The sequence below is a fragment of the Sapajus apella genome, unplaced genomic scaffold, assembly GCF_009761245.1.
Source record: "Sapajus apella isolate SASKATOON/1434 unplaced genomic scaffold, GSC_monkey_1.0 scaffold55, whole genome shotgun sequence".
In the NCBI taxonomy this organism is placed as follows: Eukaryota; Metazoa; Chordata; class Mammalia; order Primates; family Cebidae; genus Sapajus; species Sapajus apella.
The window spans coordinates 7,201,139-7,228,575 of NW_022436995.1; the positions used below are offsets into that span (position 1 = coordinate 7,201,139).

At 41.2% G+C, this 27,437-nt stretch overlaps 1 protein-coding gene across 10 annotated transcripts in view; it reads right to left on the reverse strand.

The window, feature by feature from the left end:
- Nucleotides 1–27,437, reverse strand: part of TRIM9 (tripartite motif containing 9) — a 122,109-nt gene that overhangs the window by 32,306 nt on the left and 62,366 nt on the right. For all 10 annotated transcript variants that reach the window (XM_032244579.1, XM_032244580.1, XM_032244581.1 and 7 more), the window contains exons 2-5: nt 19,392–19,487; nt 16,956–17,078; nt 2,053–2,163; nt 770–923 (exon numbers count right to left, since the gene is read on the reverse strand). In XM_032244579.1, the coding sequence (XP_032100470.1) occupies nt 770–923; nt 2,053–2,163; nt 16,956–17,078; nt 19,392–19,487 (484 nt within the window). The remainder of the gene's footprint in view (nt 1–769; nt 924–2,052; nt 2,164–16,955; nt 17,079–19,391; nt 19,488–27,437) is intronic.

The following is a 27,437-nucleotide window of genomic DNA, read 5'->3' on the forward strand; positions in this document are numbered from 1 at the left end:
TGTAACCATCAAGGGAAGCTGGGTAAAGGGCAGACAAAACTTCTTACTATTTTTGTAATTTCTTGTGTATTTCAAAACAAAAAGTTAAAAAGAAATATTCTTCAAATGGGTATTACTTACACTGCCATAAAAATGTTATGTTGTTGCATGGTTGGCTTGAGTTGTTATTTTTCTTTCAAAGAGTCATTTTCCTTAAAATATTTTCAGTCCCTACCCAAAATCTCAGAGGCCTTGCCATATCCCTTAATCACCTAATCTAATTTTAAAGTTTATATCAAATTTCCATTTTCCTTCCAGGCTTGCATTTTTCTGCCAATATTGGCAGGCCAACTGTGATCCTCTCAAATTCCCACTGACCCATGCTCAGACATTTGCTCATTATCTCTACCCATGTGGAAGCAGTCATTTCAATTCTGGACTCCCCTGATTTATATCAATATTGCTGGATTACTCTCTATGCCAAGATTTTATTTATGTATTGTGATGATCTTTTGCTCTCTCTGCCTTCCTCTTTTCAGGTCAGCTGTTCTCTGGTGCTGAGCACTTGAAGTCTCTAAGACTCTCAAAGAGGCAAGCATTGAGTTGATCTGAACTTATCCAGCTTGCTGAAAGGTAGGTCACACATTTATAAGGGGACATTTTCATTACATGATAAGTTAGGAGCCACTCCAGATTATTGTCACATTAGCCAAAGGGGTACTGATCCTGCTTCAAGCACCAGCATCCACTCAGGATGTTGCTCTCTGACTCGGAAGATGCAAGGACATACCTTTCACCTGCACGAAGTCGAGCTGGTGGATGGATTGCAGCAGAGGGCTGTTGTCCAGACTCAAGTCAAAGTCCGTGGTCATCCTTGGAGTGAGTGTGCCTTTACCCCACTGATCCTCAGTCAGGTGCACTCTCCTTATGAGGGCGTCAGAAATCTAAACAGATCAAAAAGACCACAGCCTAAGAAATACACCACCACACTCGAAACACAGCACTGCTCCTTGGCTGTCCAGGAGCATTACTCCCAAACTGCCTTGGGACTCATACCCTGATTGCCTCAGTGCAGTTGGTGAGGAAGACCCCACTGAGGCTAGGGTGACCCATGATATCAAGCAAATCTGAACACTTTTGTGAGTCAGGGGGCACTATAAATAATTAGCAGGTGTTAACTGATCTAAAAGACAAATCTGAATATATGATCATGCTATTTATGACAGATTTACTACATGTCTACAACTTTAAAGGGCGATATGTTGGAAACTACTTAATTTCTATTAGAATAAATAGCTCAACCCTTCTAATTTAAAGTGTGGGCATCCTATCAAAACTTGGAAATGAATTTCATAACATAGTTTAGTAAGGGTGCATATGGAATTTCTCACATTTTAAGCACATGATCTTCATGTGATTATCACTGTATTCTTTGATAGAAAGCTCTTTCATTTTTTATATTCAATCTCCCTCTGTCACTTGTGACTAGTTTAGTAGAATGTGACTTGGAAGAGATCTACATGTTCCTCAACAAAAGCTTCCTTATCATTGGGATCAAAGCTTAAGTAAAATCCAGCTTATGCAGCATCTCACTAAAACAATTAACACTGAAGAATGAGAAATCTCTGTATTTGAGAAATCACTGAGTTTCTGGCCAGTAGGAGGTGTCAAGAAGGTAAACATCTTATGCACTTAGACATTCAGACATCTGACACAACTGTCCAAGAGACATTAATAAATAAGGACTGACTTCTTAGGCAAGGCAGTAACTCCACTTTGAAAGAACTTACAGAGAATTATGTTTTCATGATTAAACAGAGAATAAAAAGAAGCAAAACAAACAGAAAAAGCCTATGCATCTCTCAGACTTGTAGTACATGGTGACAGAGACTTCCAAGAAGTAGTCAGTGGAGTTTATTTAGCAGGCACTCCCACGTACGCTGCAGTATGAAGGTAGGTTCTGTTATCAAGGGACCCAGGCCCAGCCAGGGCTGTTGGAAATCTGACTTAAGCATCCTAGACTATGTCCTATGGGACATCTAGAATCTGAAGCAGAAACTAGTTAACTCTTACCTGCAAAAAGCCACTAGGATCATTTTCTTTAATCACCTCCAAGCAATACTCCATGAGACCTGTGGTCTGGCGCAATTTCACTGTGCAGTGAGAGATCTGATCTCGAACCACCTAGGATTAAAAAGAGAACAGGATGGTCAAAAATGGCAGAGGGTAGAAGAGAAGCAAACTGGACCATTGGAAAGCTTCTTCAAACCAGAATCCATTCCATCCTAGAACGGAACTAAATTTATGAGACTATTTTGTGGCAATGTCTGCTGTGGATAAGGGCTCTGGAAGACAGATGGGGTAAGATTCTCAAAGGAAACTGGTAACAACAGGACCCATCAGAAGGGAAGGCAGATAAATTTTGGAACCCTAGATCTGGTGACTTTGGAGCGTCAAGGAACAGCCTCCGAAGCTCCTCCTTGCCCTGCTCTTTTCTGTGAAGCTGACTCTGCTGTGCAAAGTTTTCTGGGTGTCTGCAGAGGAGCTGTAGCTCCCCAAGGTTTGGCTGCAGCTGTGCTTGTAACACTGTCCACCTTCAGCACCCTCAACCTTAAAGAGCAGATACCACCATCTGAACCCAGCTCCTGTCCCTTCCTGTCCCTCCCCAATTGTTCTGCATCTTTTTCCTTGCATGGGTGATGGGGGACCTGGAGGGCCAAGGTGGAGCTTGGGAGAGACAATGAGCTAATGACAAACTAAAGAAAGAAGACAGATGCAAAATTAAGTTTTAAGAATAACCCAGCGAAGCCACTGCCTCATTTGGAGAACAGTTGTAAAGGCTGCTCATTTGCCCAGCTGTGAGTCTGCTACATAGGCATCTCTCTGAGCAAGTGGTTTCTGTCTCTAAGAAGCTGTCTGTGCTTAGTAATTAATACATGACATTCCTTGAAAAGTTTTTTCTTCAGAGGTATTTATCATATGTGTCCTCTGCTCAGTCACCCAAATCTTGAATGTCCATGTATTTCCAAAGATGGGGTCCTGCCATGTTGCCCAAGCTGGTCTTGAATTGCTGGGCTCAAGCAATCCTCCTGCCTCAGCTTCCAAGTAGCTGGGACTACACTGCATCTGTCTTTGAATGGTTTTTGAAGGGTAAAATTGAAGAAGCGTTTTTCAGGAACCATGATTACTCACATCCTCAATATTTATACTACTTTGCAAAAGCCTAAAAAATATCTAGCATTTTGGATTTTATGGATAATAGCCAAAAGAGATTCTAATAATTATTTTAAAATGTTCTTTGTTCCTTTTTTTCATTTTTGGTTATAAATTTATTTTCCTTTAAAAATTATTTCATCTACTTTCCAAAACAAGCAGGAAATAGATGAAAAAAGCAAATACTCTTATCATTCTAATGTAAATTTTTAAAGTATTTTGACATTTTTTTTTAGTTTTTCTCTAGAACCAGGCTTATTTATTGTTGCAGTCATTGTGTATGACAATTTTACCTTCCCTTTCCGCCAACTTAATACTGTATCACAGGCATTTTTCATGTTGCCACCATCAATGATTACAAAAATATCCTACTGAGTGGGTAATCTTAATTTGTTTAATCATTCCTGTTCTCTTATTATTGGACATTTAATTTCCATCTAATATTTTGACAACTCATTCATTATTTCTGATTTTTTGCTCCTAATGTTTTACCGTGGCAAAATATACGCAACATGACATTTTCCATTTTAACTATCTTTAAGTGTATATTTCCATGGCATTAAGTACTTTCACATTATTGTGCAACTATCACTACCATCCATCTCCAGAACATTTCCATCTTCCCAGATTGAAACTCTGAACCCATTAAACAATGTCTTCATTTCCCCTTCCTCCCAGCCCCTGGAAACCACCATTCTACTTTCTTTCTCTATGAATTTCACTATGCCAGGAACCTCTTACATAAGTGGCATCATATAACATTTGTCCTTTTGTGATTGGCTTATTTCACTTGGCATAATGCCTCTGAGATTCAACCAGGTTGTAGCATGTGTCATAATTTTCATCTTAAGAGCAAATAATACTCTGAGGTACTTTGTTTATCCATTCACCCACTGATGAATATTTTCAACTACAGTGAATAAAACTATCATAAACACGAGTGTACAAATATCTGTGTAAGTCTCTGCTTTCACTTCTTTGAGGTACTACACCCTGAGGTGGAATTGCTGGATAATGTGGTAATTCTACATTTCATTTTTTCAGGAATCACCATACTGTTTTCCATGGCAGCTGTACCATTTTACATTTCCACAGCAATGTGCAAGGGCTCTAATTTCTCCACATCCTCACCCACACTTCTTACTTTCTCATTTTTAAAAATATGGCCATTGTGAAGGTATAAAGTGGCATCTCGTTGTGTTTTGATTTGCAATTCCCTAATGGCTGGTGATGCTGAGCATATTTTCATGTGTTTATTGGCCATTTGTGTAGCCTAGCTGGTAATCAGGACTTTGCCTATTTTTAAAACTGGGGTTTGTTGTTGTTGAGTTGTAGGAGTTCTTTATATATTCTGGATATAAATGTCTTATCAGATACATGATTTTCAAATATTTCATACTGTTGTGTGGGTTGCCTTTTCACTCCTTGTGTCCTTTGAGGCATAAATATTTCAACTTATCCATATTTTTTTTGTTTCCTTTGCTTTTGGTGTCATACCTGCACAATCATTGCCAAACTCAATGTCCCAAAGCTTTTTCCCCTGTGTTTTCTCCTAAGATTTTGCAGTTTTAGGTTTTATATTTAGCTATTTCATCTATTACAAGGTAATTTTTGGATATGAAGTTAGGTAAGTGTCTAACTTAATTTTTTTTTTTTTGCATATGGATATCCAGTTTTCCCCACACCATTTATTAAAAATACTGCCTTTTCCCCATTGGATAATCTTGGAAGCCTTGTGGAAAATCATTTGAGCAAGTATGTAAGAGTTTATTTTTGGATTCTATTCTGTTACAGTGGTCTTTATGCTAGTATCCACTATTTTGATGACTGCTGCTTTGTAATAAGTTTTGAAGTTAGCAAATATAAGAACTTCAGCTTTGTCCTTTTTCAAGATTGTTTTGGCTATTTAGGTCACCCGATTTTCTGACAGATGATTTGTTATTGCTTTTTAAATTTTAATAATAATTAAGAAGTAAAATAAAATGTAGGATTAAAAATCTCTTTATTGTCATTGGTGAAAGGAAAAAACTTTGATGGAAAGATTACTTTTGTGAATTTTGGGGGGAATGAATTTAAATTCGCTGGTTGATTTATTTTCTTCTCACATCCAGTATGCCTGACAACCACCATCACCGTATGTTGGTCTGGGGTCAATGAGTACAAATTATTTTATTTTTTATTCAGAAAATAACGGGAAGGTTAGGATTCTATCTCTTGGGGAGAAAAAACCCCACATGTAAAACATTTAAAAATTAAAGAGAGGTGGCCTACAGCTAATATGCTATTCCCCTCTGTGGTATGAGGCTGAACTAACTTGTTATCAGGATGACACTTTTATATTTTGGTAGCCAGTGTATTGGTGTTGCTAGGTAGCAACCACCTCCATAGTCATCATTTCATTATTCAAATGACACTTGCCCTTTGACTATGGGTACCGGAATTCTGAATAACAAGGACAGATAGAATCTGAGCACTATAACCCAGAGTCAGTCTGCTTTTGAGATAAAATAGACTGAATCGTTGTGTTTCCTTTCCAGAGGATTCAATTCAATGATGCATTAATGTACTGAAATAAATACATTACTCAGTCCTCATAAAATTCCATGTTTGCTTCTATAAATTTCCTTATCAAGCGTGGTTTATTGGGTGCTGAAGGAGCTGTCTGAGTGCTGGGGCTCTCTGCTGACTGTAAAGAAGCTTAATTGTTGCACTGCCAAATTACCAGGGAGTTTCAGCAGGGGTTTGCTGTTGGCTCCTGTATTCTATGACTCAAGCTTCTTGGAAGGACTCAGTATTCCTGAGTTCCTGGGCCTCACTCTTGATACAGTTAATTTTAGTCCACCTTTTTACATTTTAATCAGTCATTCACAATGATCACAACAGCCTGTGATAAAATCACTGCTTAAAATTAAACTACAGGGTTCCCAGAGAAGCATTTTTGGTGCCCTGTAATTAACTTATATTTTCTGAATTAATTTAGCAAGATTTCCCACATTATAGAAATCAGCCAGATTATCTTGAATCAGATCTTTAAAGCATATAAATACTTTCTCTCTACTTGTCTTTATCAATTCTCTTACTTGCTACCTTCTTCAGCCTGTGTTGCTTATACCACATTTTGTGGTGATTTATTTCTATATTGAGTTTTTCATGGAAAATGATTCCCAAAAGCCAGGCCACCTCTCTGTTGTCTTTGAATAACACATTTCTGTGCTTTGGCTCTGATGTGCCAGAGGACCCCTTGGCATCATGTTTGCAGCGGGCTTGATTCAAGAGGTCCTTTTCTCAGGGACAGTGCAAGTTACAGAATGACACAAATAGAGCCTGAGAGACAGTCTTCCTGCTTTCATCTGCACTAAAGCCTAAGCCAGCTCCCACCAGACAGTGAATTAATCTGTAGTCCACAGTTTCAGAGAAGGCTTTTAAAGTTTTATCAGCAGAGCCACCATCTGTTCTGGACGGCAAGTGCCTATCGATCATTGGAACAGTTTTATTTTGTTAAGTGGAAGATTTATAAAGGTCATTTATTGGGTCAGGATATAACACTGCCACCTATTTGTTAAAGGAGAGTCTGAAGGACTGTTGTGTCCCTTTGAATTCTTATACACTGTCAGTAGCACAGAGCAACCCAGGAGAGAGTACACAATACACCGGTAGAATTTTGTCCTGCCTGTCCACAATTACATTCCCATCACTAACAGGCCAATCTCCTTTCTCCAGTCAGTTCTAGTGACACAACCAGCAGCAAGACCTGAGGCTCATTAAAGGGAATTTCATTCTTAATGCAACCATGACCTTGACACCTTCCCCCACCTCCACTTACCTCTACATTTTACATGTGGTTCTTTAAAAATTTTTCTTTATGCTTTTTAAATAAATGCCTTTTCTTTGCCTCTCTCTTTCTTTTCTTTCTTTCTCTTTCTTTCTTTCTTTCTTTCTTTTTGTTTCCTTCCTTCCTTCCTTCTTTCCTTCCCTCCTTCCCTCCTTCCTTCCATCCTTCCTTCCTTCTTCCTTCCTTCCTTCCTTTCTTTCTTTCTTTCCCCTCCCTCTCCCTCTCCCTCTCCCTCTCCCTCTCCCTCCCCCTCCCTCTCCTCCCTCTCCCTCTCCCTCTCTCCCTTTCTTTCTTTTTGGACAGCGTCTATGTCATTCAGGCTGGAGTGATGTGGCACGCTCACAATTCACTGCAGCCTCAACCTCCTAGGCTCAAGTGATCCTCCCACCTCAGTCTCCTTAGTAGCTGGGACTATAGGCACATGCCACCACACCTGGAGAATTTGTATATTTTTGGTAGAGATGGGGCTTCTCCAGGTCATCCAGGCTGCTCTTGGGCTCAAGTGATCCTCCCACCTTGGCCCCCCAGAGCTCTGGGATTACAGGTGTAAGCTACCGTACCTTGCCAATGCTTTTTCCTATAGTACTCTCTCTCATTATAGGTTTTGACAGGATATCACTAATGAACTGCCGCCTAAGTGAACACTAACTTTCTTTCTCTACTATTTCAAAAAGTTCTTTCTTAAATATAAGCTATGCCTTCCCATTATAGTTTAAAACAATTTCCCCTAAGCATAAGGTCATCCTTTAATCCTTTTTGTTTAAGGTCCAGTACAGTTATCTCCTCAGTATCTGTGGGGGATTGATTCCATGATTCCCTGCAGATGCCAAAATCCGAAGATGCTCAAGCCCCTGATATAAAATGGCAAACTATTGGAATATAGCCTATGCATATCCTTCTATATCCTTTAAATCATCTCTAGATTATTTATAATATTTAATTACAATGTAAAAGGTATTATAGTATATTGTTCAGGGCAGGGGTCCCTAACCCCTGGGCCGTGGAGTAGCTCTGGTCTGTGGCCTGCTAGGAACTGGGCTGCACAGCAGGAGGTGAGGAGTCGGCCACCTCCTTTCAGATCAGCATCGGCATTAGATTCTCATAGGAGCAGGAACCCTATTGCGAACTGTGCAGGCAAGGGATCTAGGTTATGTGCTCCTTATAAGAATCTAATACCTGATGATCTGAGGTGCAACAGTTTCATCCTGAAACCATCCCCCACCTGCCCCACCACCCCCTGCACTCTCTCTAATAATGATATTAATAACATTATATTACTAATAACACAATAACATTATGTCATTATTAATATAATATTAATTATATTATTATTAATGTAACATAAATTATATTATTATTATTAACACAATGACATTAATGAAACTATGCCATTTTATATCAGGGACTTGTGCATCTGTGGATTTTGGTATCCACAGGGAATTGTGGAATCAATCCCCCACAGATACTGAGCAGACAATTGTAGTCCAGGGAAGACAATTGTCTTCCATGAAACTGGTCCCTGGTGCTGAAAAGGGACCAGCTGGGGTTGGGGACTGCTGGTTTAAGGAATAATAAGAAAATAGTCTGTACATGTTCCAGGAGAGACTTTTGTTTTCAAATATTTTCAATCCATTGTTGGTTGCATTCATGGATGCAAAATCCATGGATATGGGGGACTGACTGTACTTTTCATATGCAAGCTTGAGGGATTTGTTCTCCATGGGTCCTTTTAATCAGGAGGGAGTTTCTATGTGTCCTGCCATGTACTAAAGCATGATGACCAACTGATGCTTTGAATTAACTGTGTGAATTAAAGGTGAAGTACTTTGGCTGTTAGATCTTTCTGGTATTAAAGAAATCTCCTGTTTTTTCCAAGAGTAGAATGTTATCTACCATATCATTGTCACATTCACTAAAACTTAGAGCATTTAACTTAAAGAGCATTTTAAATTTCTCACATGTCACCATTCTCCTCCATAGTTTAAGGCAAATATTTTCCCTATTCTCTTCATACCATCCTCTGTACTAATGTTATTAATTTACCCACACTGGCAACTAACCATTTCAAAGGCAAGTCTGACGCTTTGAGTTTTTAATCAAGAGAAGGATCATTTAAACCTATTAAATAAACCACACACCTGTTTTTAGGATGTCTTGAGATTTTTAACAGTAAAGCTGTGAAATTTCTATTCTACAAGTGTGAATATCACCAATGCTTTATCAGTAAACATTGAGTGGAATATGCAAAGCATGCTCTTAGTGTATAGAATACTGTATCCTTGTACGGAGAAGTAAATGTAGAAGCAAGTTCTGAGACTGACTTTCTTTTTTTTCTTTTTCTTTTTTTTTTGAGACGGAGTTTCGCTCTTGTTACCCAGGCTGGAGTGCAACGGCGCGATCTCGGCTCACCGCCGCCTCCGCCTCCTGGGTTCAGGCAATTCTCCTGCCTCAGCCTCCTGAGTAGCTGGGATTACAGGCACGTGCCACCATGTCCAGCTGACTTTTTGTATTTTTAGTAGAGACGGGGTTTCACCATGTTGACCAGGATGGTCTCGATCTCTTGACATTGTGATCCACCCACCTCGGCCTCCCAAAGTGCTGGGATTACAGGCGTGAGCCACCGCGCCCGGCTTGAGACTGACTTTCATTGACATTGTCAAAGTGAGTAGGGGGCTGTTCAGGGGTGTATCCTCTAACCCAGTCCTCCAGCTGTGAATGGGGCTTCCTGGTAATTCCATGGGTGGCCTGGGCACCTTATCCCATACAGACTCTCTTGGGATTTTTGCTCTTACAAGGTGGGAAGCAGAGGACTGCAAAATATGCCAAATGAAACCCTGAAAGGAATCCATCATTAATCATGGGCTTGTAATCAATCACAATTGTGGTTAAATGATTAGAATTGGTTTCTACAGACTTCTACTGAGGGCAATTGAACACTTCCAGTTGTTCTAGTGTGCCTAATTTTTCCAAAAGTCTTCACCGTAATGGAATAATGGAGTTCTTTGCTGTTAGTTTTACAGGGATTGAGGTGGTTCTTGGCTTAAATTAGTTGAGTTTTCTTCCTAGTAATGGCTGTAGCCAGTCAAATAATATATCATTATTTTTAATTTTTTGTGAGCTGGTATTGCCTGCCTGCCTTCCTTCCTTCCTCCCCTTCCTTCCCTCCCTCCCTCCCTTCCATTTTCCTTTCCTTCTTTCTTTCCTTTTTCCCTTCCTTTTTCCCTTCCTCTCTCCCTCCCACTTTCTTTCTTTCCTCTCTCTCATCTGAATCAAAGGATTATTTCCCTGTCATAAAACAATGGCAAAATAGCTGCAGTATGCAGTTCATATGCCAATAATATCCATAATTTAAATTTGTGTTCCTAATGACATGTGATATAATTAATTTTGGGCAAACATAATGGGATTATAACATGCAATACATAGTAAATAACAAATATAATGGTGAAAATAATTATAATTATTCTAACAAAACTCAAATGTTACACTGGGTCTCAAAATCAAGCATTCTACAGATAACTACAATTGGCACACAGAAGCCCTCAGTAAATATTAATATGAAGACTGCAACACGGTAAGCTTTACCATCAGCCCTTAGCATCCTTGCTGAGTAATTATGTTGGTATGTTAAATTTACCAACCATACATGGAAACTGAAAACTAGACTTTCTCTTGAGAATCATTTGGAATAACTGTAACATTTTTTTCTTTCAGAGGATCTTAGAGTTCAAAGGTAACCAAGAAAATACATATCATCTCTTGCTATTCAATGTGTGAATTTATTCTAAAATATTAGAGAGGGCATATTTAAGACAATTTCAGAGTTATTTCAAATTGTTAATGTTACATAAACAAAAATTATTTTCAGATATTCTTTGGGCTTATCAAGAGAAAGTGGCATGTGTAAAGTTTCTGAAGAAAGCACAGATCTCATTAATGGCACAATTTTGCTTAAGTGTCATCACAATTTCCCTGTGAGTAGCACCGATAGTGAGGAAATTTCAGGATGTCTTCAGCTAAAGCAGACCTGGGACGGATGTTAACACAACGGACAAAACACCTGGGGGTCCAGTGTGCTCTGCTGATTGCTGGAATATTGCCCAAGTAGTTCCAAATATGAGCTAGTCACATTTTACTTGGAAGCTCAAAAACACTTCTTTTCTCAGTAGCTATCTGACATTTGCTTTAGTTCACTACATTCTGAAAATAGATTTTTGGCTCCCAGCATTTTTTCAAACCACAGAGTAGTATTAACTATAATTTACATTTCAAACAGTTTTCCTCAAACATGACCATATCTGCATATGTCTCAAAAGCTTTTTTTAGCTTTTAAAAATAGCTCACCCGGCCAGGCGTGGTGGCTCACGCCTGTAATCCCAGCACTTTGGGAGGCCGAGGCAGGCGGATCAGAGGTTGGGAGTTCAAGACCAGCCTGACCAACATGGAAAAACCCCGTCTCTACTAAAAAAATACAAAATTATCCAGGTGTGGTGGCGCATGCCTGTAATCCAGCTACTCAGGAGGCTGAGGCAGGAGAATCACTTTAGCCCGGGAGGCAGAGGTTGCAGTGAGCCGAGATTGCACTATTGCACTCCAGCCTGGGCAACAATAGCAAAACTCCATCTCAAAAAAAAAAAAAAAAAAATAGCTCACCAAACTTTGTGAACTGTTTTATACAATGATCAATTATGAACTCATGCCACTAAAGAATCTCCCAGGTTCATGGATAATAACACCAGTGTATGGACTAATTCTACACTATGAACTCTAGTATCATAGAAAACAAGCCCCTGGAAACTCTTCTTCAGTGTGTTGAATGAAACCATATTTCCAGGTGTTCTCTCTCAATGATCTCAACAATAATAGTAATATACACCAAAGATCAAGCTAAATGCTTTGCAATGCCCTATGAGGTACCACTTACAGCCTTATTTTACACACAGATGAAATAAACTTTTGAGCCACAGACTTGCCTAAGGTGAGAAGCCTAGTAAGTGAGAAAGTGTGTCCTCTCACCCCAGCCTCTATAACCCAGAACGTGGGTTCTTTACCGCTCAGTTCCATCTTACCTCAGAACCAGAACTATTAAATCTGTTCAGGCAATCAGTGCTTTCAGAGATGGACATGAAGGATTATAGACTGTGTAAATACACACTCACTTTCCAGCATCCCTAGTTTTTTGGATTGCTCAAGGAGCCAGAGTTGCCAGAAAAATACACACACAACTCCTCTCTTTGTCAGTAAAAAGCAGGGCCTCATACAACTCAGCCAAAGGGAAGCGGAAGAACATAAGATTATCCCTGCAGGACAGTGAGTGTTGGGTTAGCCAACAAAGATAGAAAGAAGTACTGTGCTTGGCAAGTGATGTCTATAAAAGGCCAGTCTTTTCTCACAAACCTGAGTCGCAATGAAAGTGACAAGAAAGGGAAAAGGCAGGGGGAGAGAAGGAGAGTAAGTGAGCCGTAGAGGCCTGTATCAGTGGTCATGATGGTGTAAGTGGCACTGGTGGCTGTTTTTGGAAGCAATGACAGATACAATCATCTGAAAACAGCAGAGAAACAAATCACTTGACACAGAAGACAGAACAGCTCCACTGCTGTGGGGGGCAGCCAGCCACCTGTCTCTGGTTTCTGCAGTCCTTTAAGTTCTGGGCAGGAAACTCCAGGCTGGGCAGGGTGGAATGAGGGCAGGCAGCTGCCTCTGCTCAGCAGCCCCCAAATGCATCCGCATGCCCCACTGGGGCAGCCCAGCCAGCACAGATGGACCATCAGAGGAGGGACGAGGACACAGTCATGCGATGTGGCATCCCAGCGATGTGTGAAAGCCATTCCTGGGCAATGACATCTGCAGCCACAGCATAGTCCTTAAGTGATTTTCACACAGTCCTGTTCTGCAGAGGCAGCATGAAGCAGGAGGGCAAGGGGGCTTCTCATGCCTTCTGCCATTCTTTGATAGGAATAAATGATGCATTTACAATTGTCAAAAAATTCCCTCTTCCCTCCAGATTGCTGTCTTTATATCTCTCCCATATAGAAATCCTAGAGTTGGCTGCATGTGTCAGCTCACGCCTGTAATCCCAGCACTTTGGGAGGCCAAAGTGGGCAGATCATGAAGTCAGGAGATCAAGACCATCTTGGCCAACATGGTGAAACACTGTCTCTATTAAAATACAAAAAATTAGCCGAGTGTGGTGGCACACACCTGTAGTCCCAGCTACTCGGGAAGCTGAGGCAGGGGAATCACTTGAACCCAGGTGGCAGAGGTTGCAGTGAGCCAAGATCGTGCCACTGTACTCCAGCGTGGGCAATATAGCAAGATTCCGTCTCAAAAAAAAAAAAAATGAAAAAAAGAAAAAGAAAAAAGAAAAGAAAAAAAAAGAAAACCTGGAGTTGTCCTACCATCACCATGTGACTATCGCAAACTGTTCACCATATTCTGTTTTAAAATGCCAGGAAAGTATTTGCAATGTTTCAAAAAAGATATTTCCATTAAGAAAAAAAGTTAAAATTTTGAGGAGATGATCCAAGATGGCCAAATAGGAACAGCTCTGGAGTGCAGTTCCCAGTGAGAATGCAGAGGGTGAGTCATCACTGCCATTTCCAAACGAGTTTTTACTGCCCACAGAACAAGAGATTCCGGGGTGGAAAAGTGCCATGAGCCTCCAGCAAGGCTGTTTCAGCTGGTACAGTGGGTCTCTGCACAAAAACTCACACAAATCTGGGTGGCCATTTCAACTGGCGCCTGGAATGCCTGGGAGACAGAATCACCCATTCAACTGAAAAAAAGGGGGCTGAAAGAGTGAGCCAGGTGATCTGGCTCGGCAGGTCCCACCCCCACAAAGACCAGCAATCTGAAACGCTCTGGATTGAGTGTTTCACAGCAAGCACAGCTGGATCCAGGACAGTCCAGCTCTGTGGGGGGAAGGGTGTCAGCCATTACTGAGGCAGTCCACCACTACTGAGGCAGTCTGCCATTACCGAGGCAGCCCACCACAACGGAGGCAGTCCACCATTACTGAGGCAGCCCACCACTACGGAGGCAGTCCGCCATTACCGAGGCAGTACGTCATTACTGAGGCAGACTGCCATTACCAAGGCAGTTCTAACTATACCTCTATAAACAAAACAGCAAGGAAGTTCACACAGCAGCTGGACAGAGCCCACAGCAGCTCAGAAATGCCTCTGCTGGCAGTCTGTGACTAGGCTACCCCCTTTCTGGCAGGGAATCTCTGAAAAAAGTCAGCAGCATGTCAGGAACTTATAAATAAAGCCCTACCTTCCCAGGACAGAGCACCTGGGAAAAAAAGGCAGTTACGAGTTCCACTGCAGCAGATTAAACGTACCAGCCCAGCAGCTCTGAACGGAACAATGGAGCTCACAGCTCAGCACTTAAGCTCCTATAAGGGACAGACTGTCTCCTCAAGCAGCTTCCCGGCCCCTGTATATCCAGAGACACCTCAAAAAGGAGAGCTCGGGCCGACATTTGGCAGGTATCCTTCTGGGACAAAGATAACAGAAGATGAAACTAGCAGCAACCCTTACTGTTCTACAGCTGCTGCAGGTGATCCCCAGGCAAGTAGGGTCTGGAGTGGACCTCCAGCAGTCCTACAGCAGAGAGGCCTGTTAGAAGGAAAACTAAAAAACAAAAAGAAATAACTTCATCCTCAACAAAAAGGACATCCACTCAGAGACCCCATCCAAAAGTCACCAACTACAAAGATCACAGGTAGATAAATCCACAAAGATGGGAAGAAACCAGTGCAACAATGATGAAAACACCCAAAACCAGAACACCTCTCCTCCTCCAAGGGATCACAACTCCTTACCAGCAAGGGAACAAGGCTGGATGGAGAATGAGTCTGATGAATTGACAGAAATAGGCTTCAGAGAGTGGGTAATAACAAACTTCTCTGAGCTAAAAGAACATGTTCTAATCCAATGTAAAGCAACTAAGAACCTTGAAAAAAGGTTGACGAGATGCTAACAAGAATTAACAGCTTAGAGATGAATATAAATGAATTTATGGAGCTGAAAAACACAATATGAGAACTTTATGAAGCATATACAAGTTTCAACAGCCAATAGCCAAATGGACCAAGCAGAAGAAAGGATATGAGAGATTGAAGATTAACTCAATGAAATAAAATGAGAAGGCAAGATTAGAGAAAAAATGAGTAAAAAGAAATGAACAAAGCCTCCAAGAAATATGGGATTATGTGAAAAGACCTAATCTATGTTTGATAGGTGTACCTGAATGTGACAGAGAGAATGAATCCAAGCTGGAAAATACTCTTCAGGATATTATCCAGGAGAACCTCTCCAACCTAGCAAGGCAGGCCAATATTCAAGTCCAGGAAATACAGAGAACACCACAAAGATATTCCTCAAGAAGAGTAAGCACATAATTGTCAGATTCACCAGGGTCGAAATGAAGGAAAAAATGGTAAGAGCAACCAGAGAGAAAGGTCGTGTCACCCACAAAGGGAAGCCCATCAGACTCACAGTGGATCTCTCAGCAGAAACCCTACAAGCCGGAAGAAAGTGGGGGCCAATATTCAACATCCTTAAAGAAAAGAACTTTCAACCTAGAATTTCATATCCAGCCAAACTAAGCTTCATAAGTGAAGGAGAAATAAAATCCTTTATGAACAAGCAATTGCTGAGAGATTTCATCACCAGCAGGCCTGCGTTACAAGAGCTCATGAAAGAAGCACTAAACATAGAAAGGAACAACCAGTATCAGCCACTCCAGAAACTACCAAATGATAAAGAGCATTGACACAAGGAAGAAACTGCCTCAACTAATGGCAAAACAACCAGCTAGTATCAAAATGGCAGGATCAAATTCACACATAATAATATTAACCTTAAATGTAAATAGGCTAAATGCTCCAATCAAAAGACATAGACTGGCAGATTGGATAAAAAGTCAAACATTGGTGTGCTGTATTCAGGAAACCCATCTCATGTGCAAGGATACACATAGGCTCAAAATAAAGGGATGGAGGAAGATTTACCAAGCAAATGGAGAGCAAAAAAAAAAGCAGGAGTTGCAATCCCCGTCTCTGATAAAATAGAGTTTAAACCAACAAAGATCAAAAGAGACAAAGAGGGGCATTACATAATGGCAAAAGGATCAATGCAACAAGAAGAGCTAACAATCCTAAATATATACACACCCAATACAGGAGCACCCAGATACATAAAGCAAGTTCTTAACGACCTACAAAGAGACTTAAGACTCCTACACAATAATAGTGGGAGACTTTAACACTCCACTGTCAATATTAGACAGATCAATGAGACAGAAAATTAACAAAGATATCTGGGACTTGAACTCAGATCTGGACCAAGCAAACCTAATACACATTTACAGAACTCTCCACCCCAAATCCACAGAATATACATTCTTCTCAGCACCACATCGCACTTACTCTAAAACTGATCACATAATTGGAAGTAAATCACTCCTCAGCAAATGCAAAAGAATGAAAATCATAACAAACACTCTCTCAGACCCCAGTGCAATCAAATTATAACTCGGAATTCAGACACTAACTCAGAACCACACAACTTCATGGAAACTGAACAACTGGCTCTTGAATGTTGACTGGATAAACAATGAAATGAAGGCAGAAATAAAGATCTTCTTCGAAACCAACGAGCTAAATTTCCCTCTAGACACTGCTTTAAATGTGTCCCAGAGATTCTGGAAGACACAACGTACCAGAATCTCTGGGGCACATTTAAAGCAGTGTCTAGAGGGAAATTTATAGCAATAAATGCCCACATGAGAAGCAAGGAAAGAGCTAAAACCGACACCCTATCATCCTCTCTTCCTACCCAGGGGAAGGAATTCTCCCAGCCTGTCCATCATGACCCCCAGAAGCCTGGCTTGTTGGCTTCTGTTCTTCCCATGATTCAGCACTCACCTTCAGCTTGTGCTCATGCTCTTTGTTGACACGGGCCAGCAGCTGGGCTTTTCTTCTGTTGAGGGCATCAATGAGGGCATCACATTGGGCCACGAGACAGGCTTCAAACTCCACACTGTTCTCCTGTGTAATAGAGCACATTTCTCAACTGCAAGGTGCTGGGTGCCTCAGGCTGCCAGAGAAAACAGAGCTCCCCCATCCTGCTGAAGGGAATGAAAAGGAACTCTGTCCACAATGCACGTTTGGTAATTAAAAAAAATAACTGGATAAACTTTATTCTACAGTGGTCATGTTTCTCCTTAAATTTAGATTGAAAAGGATAAATATTTATTGCTTAAATTTATCAAAAGGAAATCATTTCCACAATTTGCATTATATTAAGTAAAACAAAGCTTTAGCTTATAGAGTTGGGCATGAATACTTTTGAGGGCCACATACGTCTAGCTATATATGGTGGAAGCTGGCATTCAAAAAGGCAATGAGGAGTGAGCAGGGCATTGCTGAGGCACAAGAAATCGTTAAAAATCAAAGGAATGAAGAAGAAAGAAAATGGTACTGGTCTTCAGTATTAACAATAATCCAATGAGAACAGAAGTTTATAAGATACGAGAATAATGGGCAAAAGTACTTGCCTCTTTCATTAAGGAAAGCAAATAGTAGGTGGTTAAAAACAATCGATGTGTGTAATAGTGATCACCCTGGCATAAAAATCAGACATGACCCAACACCTTGCAGGGGAAAGGCAACTACATACTAAATGAATTATAACTTTCCCATGATGTTTAAATTAAATGCTGGATATAACATTTTTATTTGATTTAAATCTGTACATACCATAAACATTTCTTTTAAGCAATTCTTTCAATGAGTTATATGCATTTATTAAGGATAATCCCTTCAATGAGTTACATATACAATTTTGATTCTTAAACCATAATCTGAAAAAAAGTAATTCACAGTGAATGAAAGCTAAATACTCACATATACATTAGTAGTACTTACAAAGCACTACTCAGTTGAGTAAACTATAAACTTTTGGGGGCTGGTAAGGAAGGAGCAATTTAACCTATCAAATTTTAATTTATTACTAAAGTCATAAAGAATGTGTCTCTTTATACAATAATCAACAGATAGGCATTTAGTAATTGTTTTCAAATGCAAGATCTTCGTATAAGGAATATATTAGTAATTGCTTGAGCAATGCTAAATTTTGGCTTTCAAGGCAATTGCTTTTGAGCTCTCAGAGATGGCCCTTGGAAATCATTTAAGAGCTCTCTCTCTATGCCACATGCAGGGTAATATTGGAGTGTGGGGTGAGGGGAGACCTTCTCCTTGTAAGCTTGGTCACTGATTTAGAGCAGAAAGAAAGCTTTGCTCTGATGAAGAGGCCTGGGCAGAGGCAAGCCTGGGGCTGTACATTTTATGCCAGCAGAGTAAAGAAAGAACTGATTGATAAACTCTATTGCTTTGGAAAACAGAAGGAAGTATACAAAACTGCTAGGTTGTTAGGGAATCAAAAGTTTAACATGGGCCTGTGTGCCAAAAAAAAAGGCAAAGAAATCAGTGTGTAATTCTTTGAAAGGCTAGCTTCCATTTAAAAATCCATACCTGCCTTGACATGGTGAAATATGAACTTAGTCAATTTACTGGAGGCCAGCAAAAAACAAGCTAAGGTTATTTCTGTGAGGCAAACTTCAAAACATAAGAGGGTCATTATTTTGTTGTCTCATATAATTTATGGTTTTTCCCCTTCAGCTCTAGTGGAGAATTTATGAGCTCTTAAATGCTGCTTGAATTGCTGTTCATTGTGTCTAGGTAAAGCAATCTGAAATTACAGTTGCCAGGGGATCATGGTCAAAAAATATTTAAATGTCTAAATGGAGGAGAAGCATTATTGTGGGTCAGGGAGGAAGAAAAGAAGAACGAAAGGAAGAAAGGAAGGAAGAAAAAAAGAAAGAAGGAAGAAGGGAGGAATAAAAAAGAAAAAAATGAAAGGCAGGAAGGAAATAAAGGAAGGATGAAAAAAAGAGAAACCTATGATCTGTTACCATTGAATAATACAATTATTACAAGGCGTTTTGAGAACCTACAGGATCTTACCAACTCAGCAATAAGGACCCTGAATTTACAAAGACATAGGCCTTTTTCTGCATATTTAGTAGTAGAGAATTTAGGACCTTAGTGTGGAAGCCAGGAACCAGGAACCGGTTGGAAAAGCAGGCTGTGTTTCTGGCTTGTTGGCAGAAGGTAACTACCTTAAGAAGGGGTATGTTTGAAGTTGATCTCTATATGTGTTTGTATATAAAGAACAACAACAACAACAACGAAAAGGAATTTTCCCATAACACTTAAAAATAAAAGGAGAAAGAAACTCTCCCGCCGCACAGTTATATATTAGCCCGTGGGGTTTCATTGTGTCCCAGGAAATGCCCATACCTGGATCTGCTGGACCATGTTGCGGAGCTGTACCAGAAACTCCTTGGCTTCCTTAGCCCTGTCTGACAGTCCGTTCAGTGCCTGGGAGAGCTGGCTCTGCAAAGACAAAGAAGGAAACCATGGAGCTGTAATCACATGATGCCGCAACAAGGCCACAGAGGTGTTTTCAGTGAGACTCAAAACTAGAGAATCATCAAGCTCCTCAGATTCCTCTTGTCTGAGGTTGGACCTCTTTGCTGGCCTTTGTATGGGTAGATTCCAGTGTCCAAACTCCCTGGGCCCCTGAGTAGTTTCTCCTTGGAAGCAATGAACACCTCTGGCCACAGCAGTCAAAGGCCCTTGTCAGCTGATATCAACCTAAAATTTCTTCATCTTCTTCATTGATTAATTAAGCAATCATGTATTAAATACCTATTATTTGCTAAGAACTAAAAAAGCAAAACAAAACAGTGAGTCAGATGATCTAATTCTTATCACGTTGCTTAGCACAAAGGGCTGTCAGTCTGGGATTGGGGCAGAAAGAATATAGAGTGTCAAGAACAGGATGAAGGAAGGAGTACGTACTGGTATGGTCCTCTGCGGCCACTTAAATATAATCACAAATTCAAAGGGCAGGACAACACTCCACTCCCGCCTCATTCATGTCCTCTTCCTCCTACCAAGTGCAGCCTTGCTGCCCTAGCACATTTGTGTCCCCTCCACAATAGCCTTGTACACTAGGGCTTGCTCTCTCTCTTCCCATACCACCCCATCCATAGGAGGAGGCAATTCTGTTGGGTTGGCAAGGTGTCCAGGTAGGTACTTGCTCTTTCAGCCTCCTCATCTGCTGGGGTGGCCATGGTACATAATCCTGTTGGATGAGACCTAAGTGGAAGTCTGCGGGGACCGGAGGGGCCTGACAAAGCTTTTGCTTTTCTGCTGATACGGAAACACTGTGGTTGATGCAGCCTCTCCCCTTTGGCTCCTGACTTTAGGATGGATGCAACATCTTCTGTCTCATATGAGGAGAAGGCCAATAGGGTAAGGGTGGAGGGATGGGAGAGGAAGGAGCTGGGTTCTGACAGCATCTTCGAGCAGCTGAACCAGCTAGTGCCTTCACCACTAGCTTTCTTGTTATGCAGGAAAAATTAACTCCTATTTAAGTCACTGTTCTGGGGTTTTCTATTGCTAGTAGGAATTTATATCAAGTATCACTATACTTGATACAAATTCCTTCTCCTAGCAGTCTGGGTATATCCTTCTGTACCTCAGGTACAGAGACGGACTCCCTTTCCTGCACTGCCTTCCCTGCAAACTAAAGCCTATTCTCCTTGCCAGCACAATGTTTCATCTACCTTTTCCTTTCTGTAAAAGGACAGAACCTTAAAATTATATCTCTTGGTGCTGTGAATGCTTTTCTCTTATGTTTGTCTTTTAAATACAAAGTTGGACACTGACTCTCTAAAAATATGTACACCAAATGCTTGGTGGAGGCAATGTGGGATGGTAGAAAGAACATAGGCTTTGAAAGTGTGCAAATTCTCACTCTATCACTTACTAACTGTGGCCTTGAGAAAGTTACCTCTGTCTGAATTACTCCAACGGAAAAGGTGGGAAGAATAATAATACTTTGTAGTTGGGTTATGGTGATGGTTGAATGCCTTAATCAATGTGAAAGCTCCTGCTAGTTAAGGGAATGACTCTGAATTCAGAAATGCTGCCAGTTACTGGCTGTTCAATCCTTTATACATAGTTTTACCTCATTCATAAAATGAGAAGAATACTTTTCTTGAGTTTTGTGGGCATTGCATGAAATACAATATCTAAAGACTAGAACCTTACTACCTCACTGGTTCACAGTGCATAATGTGTGCTTAATAAATGCTTGTTAACTTTTTTTTTTTTTTTGGAGACAGAGTCTTACTCTGCCACCCAGGCTGAAGTGCAATGGTACGATCTTGGCTCACTGCAAAGTCTGCCTCCTGGGTTCAAGCAATTCTCCTGCCTCAGCCACTCAAGTAACTGGGATTATAGGAATGCACCACCACACTAAGCAAATTTGTGTATTTTTAGTAAAGATGGGGTTTCGCCATGTTGGCCAGGCTGGTCTTAAACTCCTGACCTCAGGTGATCTGCCCACCTCGGCCTCACAAAGTGCTGGGATTACTGGTGTGGGTCACTGCTCCCGACCAGCTGTTAACTCTCGTTTGCTTTCTTCATTCTTGCTCACACAAACACCTGCTGACTGGAGGGATTCACAGGACAGTTTCCTGGAACTAGATCTGTTGGAGAACATCCTGATCACCTATACTTTGCTCTATGTATTGAGGCTTCAGGAGGCAAAACCAACACAATTGAGTTAGCTAAAGCACAAAGTGAGCCTACAGTTGCAAAATTCTTTATGACTGCGTCTCAGCTACAACATTATTTGGGGTAAAAATTTCTCCTCGATAACCGTTAATATTTCCAGGAACCCAAGGGATAAAGGAGGGAAAAAGGGCCTCATTTGGAAGAGCAGGCAATAACATGAGTGACATATTTTTAAGAAGATATTTGACTTTTTTTCATTGTTACTTTAGAACTCTTTTTTCTGAATGAGCAAAAGTTTGCTGGACTATCACAGTTTTCTTCCTCTTTTTATTACAACCTATGCTTAGTAACCACACTTAGATGTTTCAGTACAGAAGCCAAACTGATTTGGTTACAAAGAAGTGAAGCTGCCTAGTATCTTGTATACTAACCTGGCAATTAATTGTGTCTGTATAAGTCAGACTTGACACCCATAAAGATTTTTTGACCATGTGCTGCTGTATACTTAGAAATACAATTATTCAGTAGTAGACAAAGAGTTCTGGCCCCATCTATTCCCAGGATTTTATATGACAAAGCAATAAGTGAACTGGAAAAATTAATTTATTTTCAATTTCCTCTTTGTGTTTATGCTCAGTCCCAAGCATGCCTTCTATCTGGCTGAGGATTGTTTCGGTATTTGATAAACAATTACATTATAAGATAAAGATCTAGAAATCATTCTCTTAAGCTTTGTCCACTTGTGGAAATTGAGCAGGAGACAATGAAAAATCCTGCAAAAACTAACACTAGAAAGTGCTCTTACAGTAAGGATTTATATGCACACTGATTTTATAAGACGGTATTTTGATCACATTTATAAGCTCCATCTGATGTAGAATAACATTATTATTGACTGATTTTGTTTCCCAGATGCATTTAAATTCCTGCTCTGTGCTAACAGAGGTGTTCTGTATTCAGGACCACAGAGCGGTCCTGGAAATTCATGAGCAGAACACTGAAGATGCAAATATGTAGTGTGCGTTTATCACGGCATCTTTGGCCATACAAGGAGTCATTCAAGGGAGAAAGTTACAGTTCTAAAGCTGTTTTTAAAACCTGAAACTGACATTCAGGTTTCTTGAAATGTGTCTGAAAAGTGTCTGAAAAAGTGTCACAATCTGAAGGTGAATGAGAGGAGAAAAATGATGCGGCTGAAGCTCTGATCTCCAGTCAAGTTGTTCTCGGTTGGGAGCATGCTGAGAATCGCCGAAATCTCTCAGAAAGATGACAAGTTTTTCAAGCCTGAAGGAAGGAAACAAAGAACTCTGCCTCCTCCTTCCCTCCTTGTGTGGCTTTTGCTTTCAGCTTCCCCACTGACCCTGCTCCCCTTGCCTCCCCAGGAGGGAGAGATCAGGCGCTTACCCTGGGAGGGACTGTGGAGGATGTTTCAGGACCTGCTTCTCACGCTCAGCAAATGGGTAATGCAATTCAATCCATCCCACCCAATGCCTCACTTGCCCAAGCTGCTGAGGGTGCCCAGGCAGAAGACAATGTCTTCTTTCCATTTCCTGCTGTAAACATTCTTCATGTGGCCTCTTTCCCTCAATTCACCATGAATAATGGAGACAGATAAACTGGGACAAATGTAAAGAAGCTTTCTGGCTGTCTGGGATCTGAAGTTACAGGCACAGGATGGGTCAAAAGGGTCACTCGAAGAGTTGGTACCAAACAGATGAGGCGGCAAACAAGCACCAGCGGCTTGATAGCCCAGAAAACGACCCAGCTGCCTCCCTGAGCACGGGTCACCGTCTGGTGCTGTATCAAAGTGCATGCCATTCAGGCACTGCAACATTGCTGCCCCCAAGAGCCCAAGCCCACACTGGCTCCTTCCTAGGTGCAAAGGTAAACACAACCCTCAGGAAAAAAGTGACCACTGAGGCAGTGGGACTTTGAGGGAAGGCTGCCCGGGAGAGTAACAGTTTTTCTAATGAAATATTGATCTGAGTCACATTACTCAGTGATGACTCATTGCTGGTTACTCAGTACATTACTGACATTGTACAATTAAAAAGTATAAGTAAGAAATTCTAATAATTATAATACATTGCTCGTTTCTTATGAGCCAGGAACTCTGATGGGTGCTTTCAATACAATCCCAATCACCTCCCTGCCATTTTGCAGAGGTGCCGATAGGATACCCCTATGTAAAGGTTTCACCACTCACATATGGAACAGCCACAACATAAACGCTCATCTGAGCAAAGGGCAAACTCATGCCCTTTGCTCCAGCCTCCCAAAGAAAGAGGATCTTCTCTCATCCTCACAGGCCGAAAAAATTATTTAATTAACTGTTTAATCCACGGTGAGAGCATTTAAAACCAGAGAAGGTGAGTGGATGACTATGATTGATTATGAGGGTCTGATTATACTTTGCAGCCACATAATATGTAAATTACAGCGTGATGAGTTAACCTATGAAATGTGCAACTTTTTCCCGCATGAAGTTTTTTGGTGAATTTGAAAAAGTCCCCTGACTAAGAGAGGAGTATCATGGAGGAGCGGAAGAAGCTTTGGATTCAGGTCCACTGCCAACTTTATCAACTACTGGCCTAAGATCTTGGGCAGAGATTGGGCGGAGTGGGAATGAAGTAAAGGAAGGAGATCCCACAGAGTGACTGGTACTTGGGGAACCATCAAGCTGAGATGCCCAAGGGGCTTGATTCCCCTTCCAGGAAAAATGTCTATTCCTCCTGCCTGCGCCTTTCCTGTCTGCAGGAATGGATCTCTTCTCTGGTTTCTCTGGTGCTGGAAGATCCTGGATATACCCCAACCCCAGTTCACTATAGTCAGATGGTCAGAAATCCTGCAATACCAGCTGGTCTGGAGATGCCAACTTATCTCTAAGCCCAGCAAATAGCTGGGGCAGTGAACAGGCTGTGATCTGCAAAAGAGTAGCTGGGCCTGGGAATGGAGGCACACAGTATAGAGATAAGTGGTGAGTGTGTGCATATGTGTGTGTATGAGTGTGCATATGCATGTGAGTGTGTGAAGGTCTGTGTATGTGGGTAAGAATGTGAGTTTAAGAGTGTATATGTGTGTAAGAATGTGTATGTGTATGTATGTAATTGTATGTAAGATGTGTCATCAGTGGAGTATGGCGAGGCTCTTGGCTTTGGGCAAGGTTGGTATGAGAGGAATCTTATGGGTAGGGATTTGGTCCATTAAACTGCTGTTTATTGTTAGTTGGTTGTAAAAGATTCAAGGCTGGGTGTGGTGGTTCACACTTGTAATCCCAGCACACTGGGGGTCGAGGCAAGCAGATCACTTGAGGCCACGAGTTTGAGAGCAGCCTGGCCAACATGGTGAAACCTCATCTCTACTAAAAATACAAAAAATTAGCCAGGTGTGGTGGCGAGCACCTGTAATCCTAGCTACTCAGGAGGCTGAGGCAGGAGAATCCCTTGAGCCCGGGAGGCAGACATTGTGGTAAGCTGAAATTGCACCATTGCACTATAGTCTGTTCAACAAGAGTGATACTCCTTCAGGAGAGAGAGAGAGAAAGAAAGAAAGAAAGAGAGAGGGGGGGAGGGAGGGAAGGGGGGGGGAGGGGAGGGAAGGGGAGGGAAGGGAGAAAGATTGATTCTATCCTAGCCAGGGTCCTTTGAGCCCTCTTCTCACCTAGGCCTCAACCTTGGCCTATAAAGACTTGAACAAACACTAACATAGTTTCTAACAGCTCCAGGCTGAATTCCTAAGATGGCCGCAGCCTCCCTTAAAGTACCTGCCTGAGAGAATTCAAGGCTGCCAAAAGAATTTGCTGTTTGTTCCATTGAACACCTGAAGAAAGGGAGTCTATCTGCCGGTCTCTATGAGAGGGTAGGGTTCTAACTTCAATAAGCACAAGTTAGCAAACCCAGATGGGTTTCATATAGACCAATTTTCTCCTTCCTGATTTTTGGAATTTTTTCACTTCTGCAACTCTGAGGCCCTGCTCACCCCCTTTCCCATTCCCTCATTCTCGCTGTAAAGTGCCCAGTCACTTCTGTTCAAATAGAAGTTGAGTTCAGTTCATGATGTACTCTTTTCTCTGTTGCAATAGTATACTGATTAAAATCTGCCCTTTTTTACAGATTAAAATCTGTCCTTACCACTTTAATTAGTAATCAGGTAGTTAGTGACAGTTGCTAGTTCTGCCTCTGACCCAGGGAGAGCAGGGCAATCTCTGGGTAACGAGCTGACCCTTCAGCAGGCAAAGGTTACCTTGAAGGATAAGTCAGGAAGCACATCACTAAGGATGCAAGTTCCTCCGCCTAATCCAGCACATCTCTCATATACTAAACAAATCTCACCATTTTTATTGTGAACCTGACTCTATGAGCTGTGTGTAGGACAGAAAGGAGGAGGACTCTGCTTTTATTCCAACACGTTGAGTAAAATCCCCTTTCCCATTCTTCGTTGTTAGATTTGCATGCACAAGCACACAAATATTCACACCAAAATCTAATGCATAGTGACATTTACCTCCTTTTAAATAACAATTTAAGTCTAAACATGCTGTTTCATTCTTTGAACCATAAAAAATGTATAAGACATGCCATTATTCCATCAGAGAGCAGCAATTGAACCAGACAGAGCAATGGGGACCAATACGGCATTGGAGTTAAGAGGAAAGACTTGAGTTTCAATGGTGGCATTTTACTAGTCGTGTGATCATGGATCCATTATCTAACTGTGGTGAATACTGTGGTGCTCTACCCAGAATCTTCTCTCAAAGACTATGCGTCCTTCTCCCAGTTGCAGGGAATATCAGCTCTGACAGATTACACTAGGAATTGCTCTTGGCTGCAGGGAACTAACTGCCTTACTGAAAGGTATGTCCCCTTCTGGAGCTGTCCCATGGCCAGTGAATGGCTGGAGTCCCCTTGCCTCAATTTTGGGGCAACCCTGAAGAACCATCCCCTATCTAGAACTTCCAGCAGGATTGGTTGAGGCCACTGCAGGTTAGCTTCAGCCTCAGTTCAAACCTGGCTTCCTCATTTCCAAGTGGATCTACCAAGAGCACTTAACAACTAACCATCCCTCAGAGTCTGTGTCCAGGGAGCCCAATCAAAATACTAGGCTTCAGTTTCCTCATCGGCAACATGGGGATAATTAGAGTACCCGTATCACAGGACTACCAGGAGGATTATATGAAATCATGTGTATAAAGTTCTACACAGTGCCTGGCATATTGTTAAAATTCAATAAGTGGTACAGGTTGAGTATCCCTATTCGGAAAATCCACAATCTGAAACATTTCAATGAACATTTCCTTTGAGTGTGTTGTCAGCACTCAAAAAGTTTTGAATGTTGGAGCACTTCAGATTTCAGATTTTTGGATTAACGATGCTCTGCTGGTAAATATAATGTAAATATTCCAGAATCTGCAAAACTCAAAATCTGAAACGCTTCTGGTCCTAATCATTTTGGATTAAGAGCTACTCAACCAATGTTATTTTTATAGTAAGAATAATGTTAAAATATGCATACATAAATCACTAAAACACTTTTGTCATGCTTCATCTTGACTTAGGGTTGGTCAATTATAATTATTCAAACAGTGGGGTAGATTGTAGTATTGTTCAGAACAATTTGCTCTAGCCCCATTTCTGTCACATGACTGGCAGTGCCTCCTGCAGGTGGCGCATGTGTTCCTATCCCCTTGTCATCCTTGGCTATATAACTTGCTCTTTAGCTAAAGAGGCTCTGTGATTTTCTGCTAGCTCTTTTGCTTTT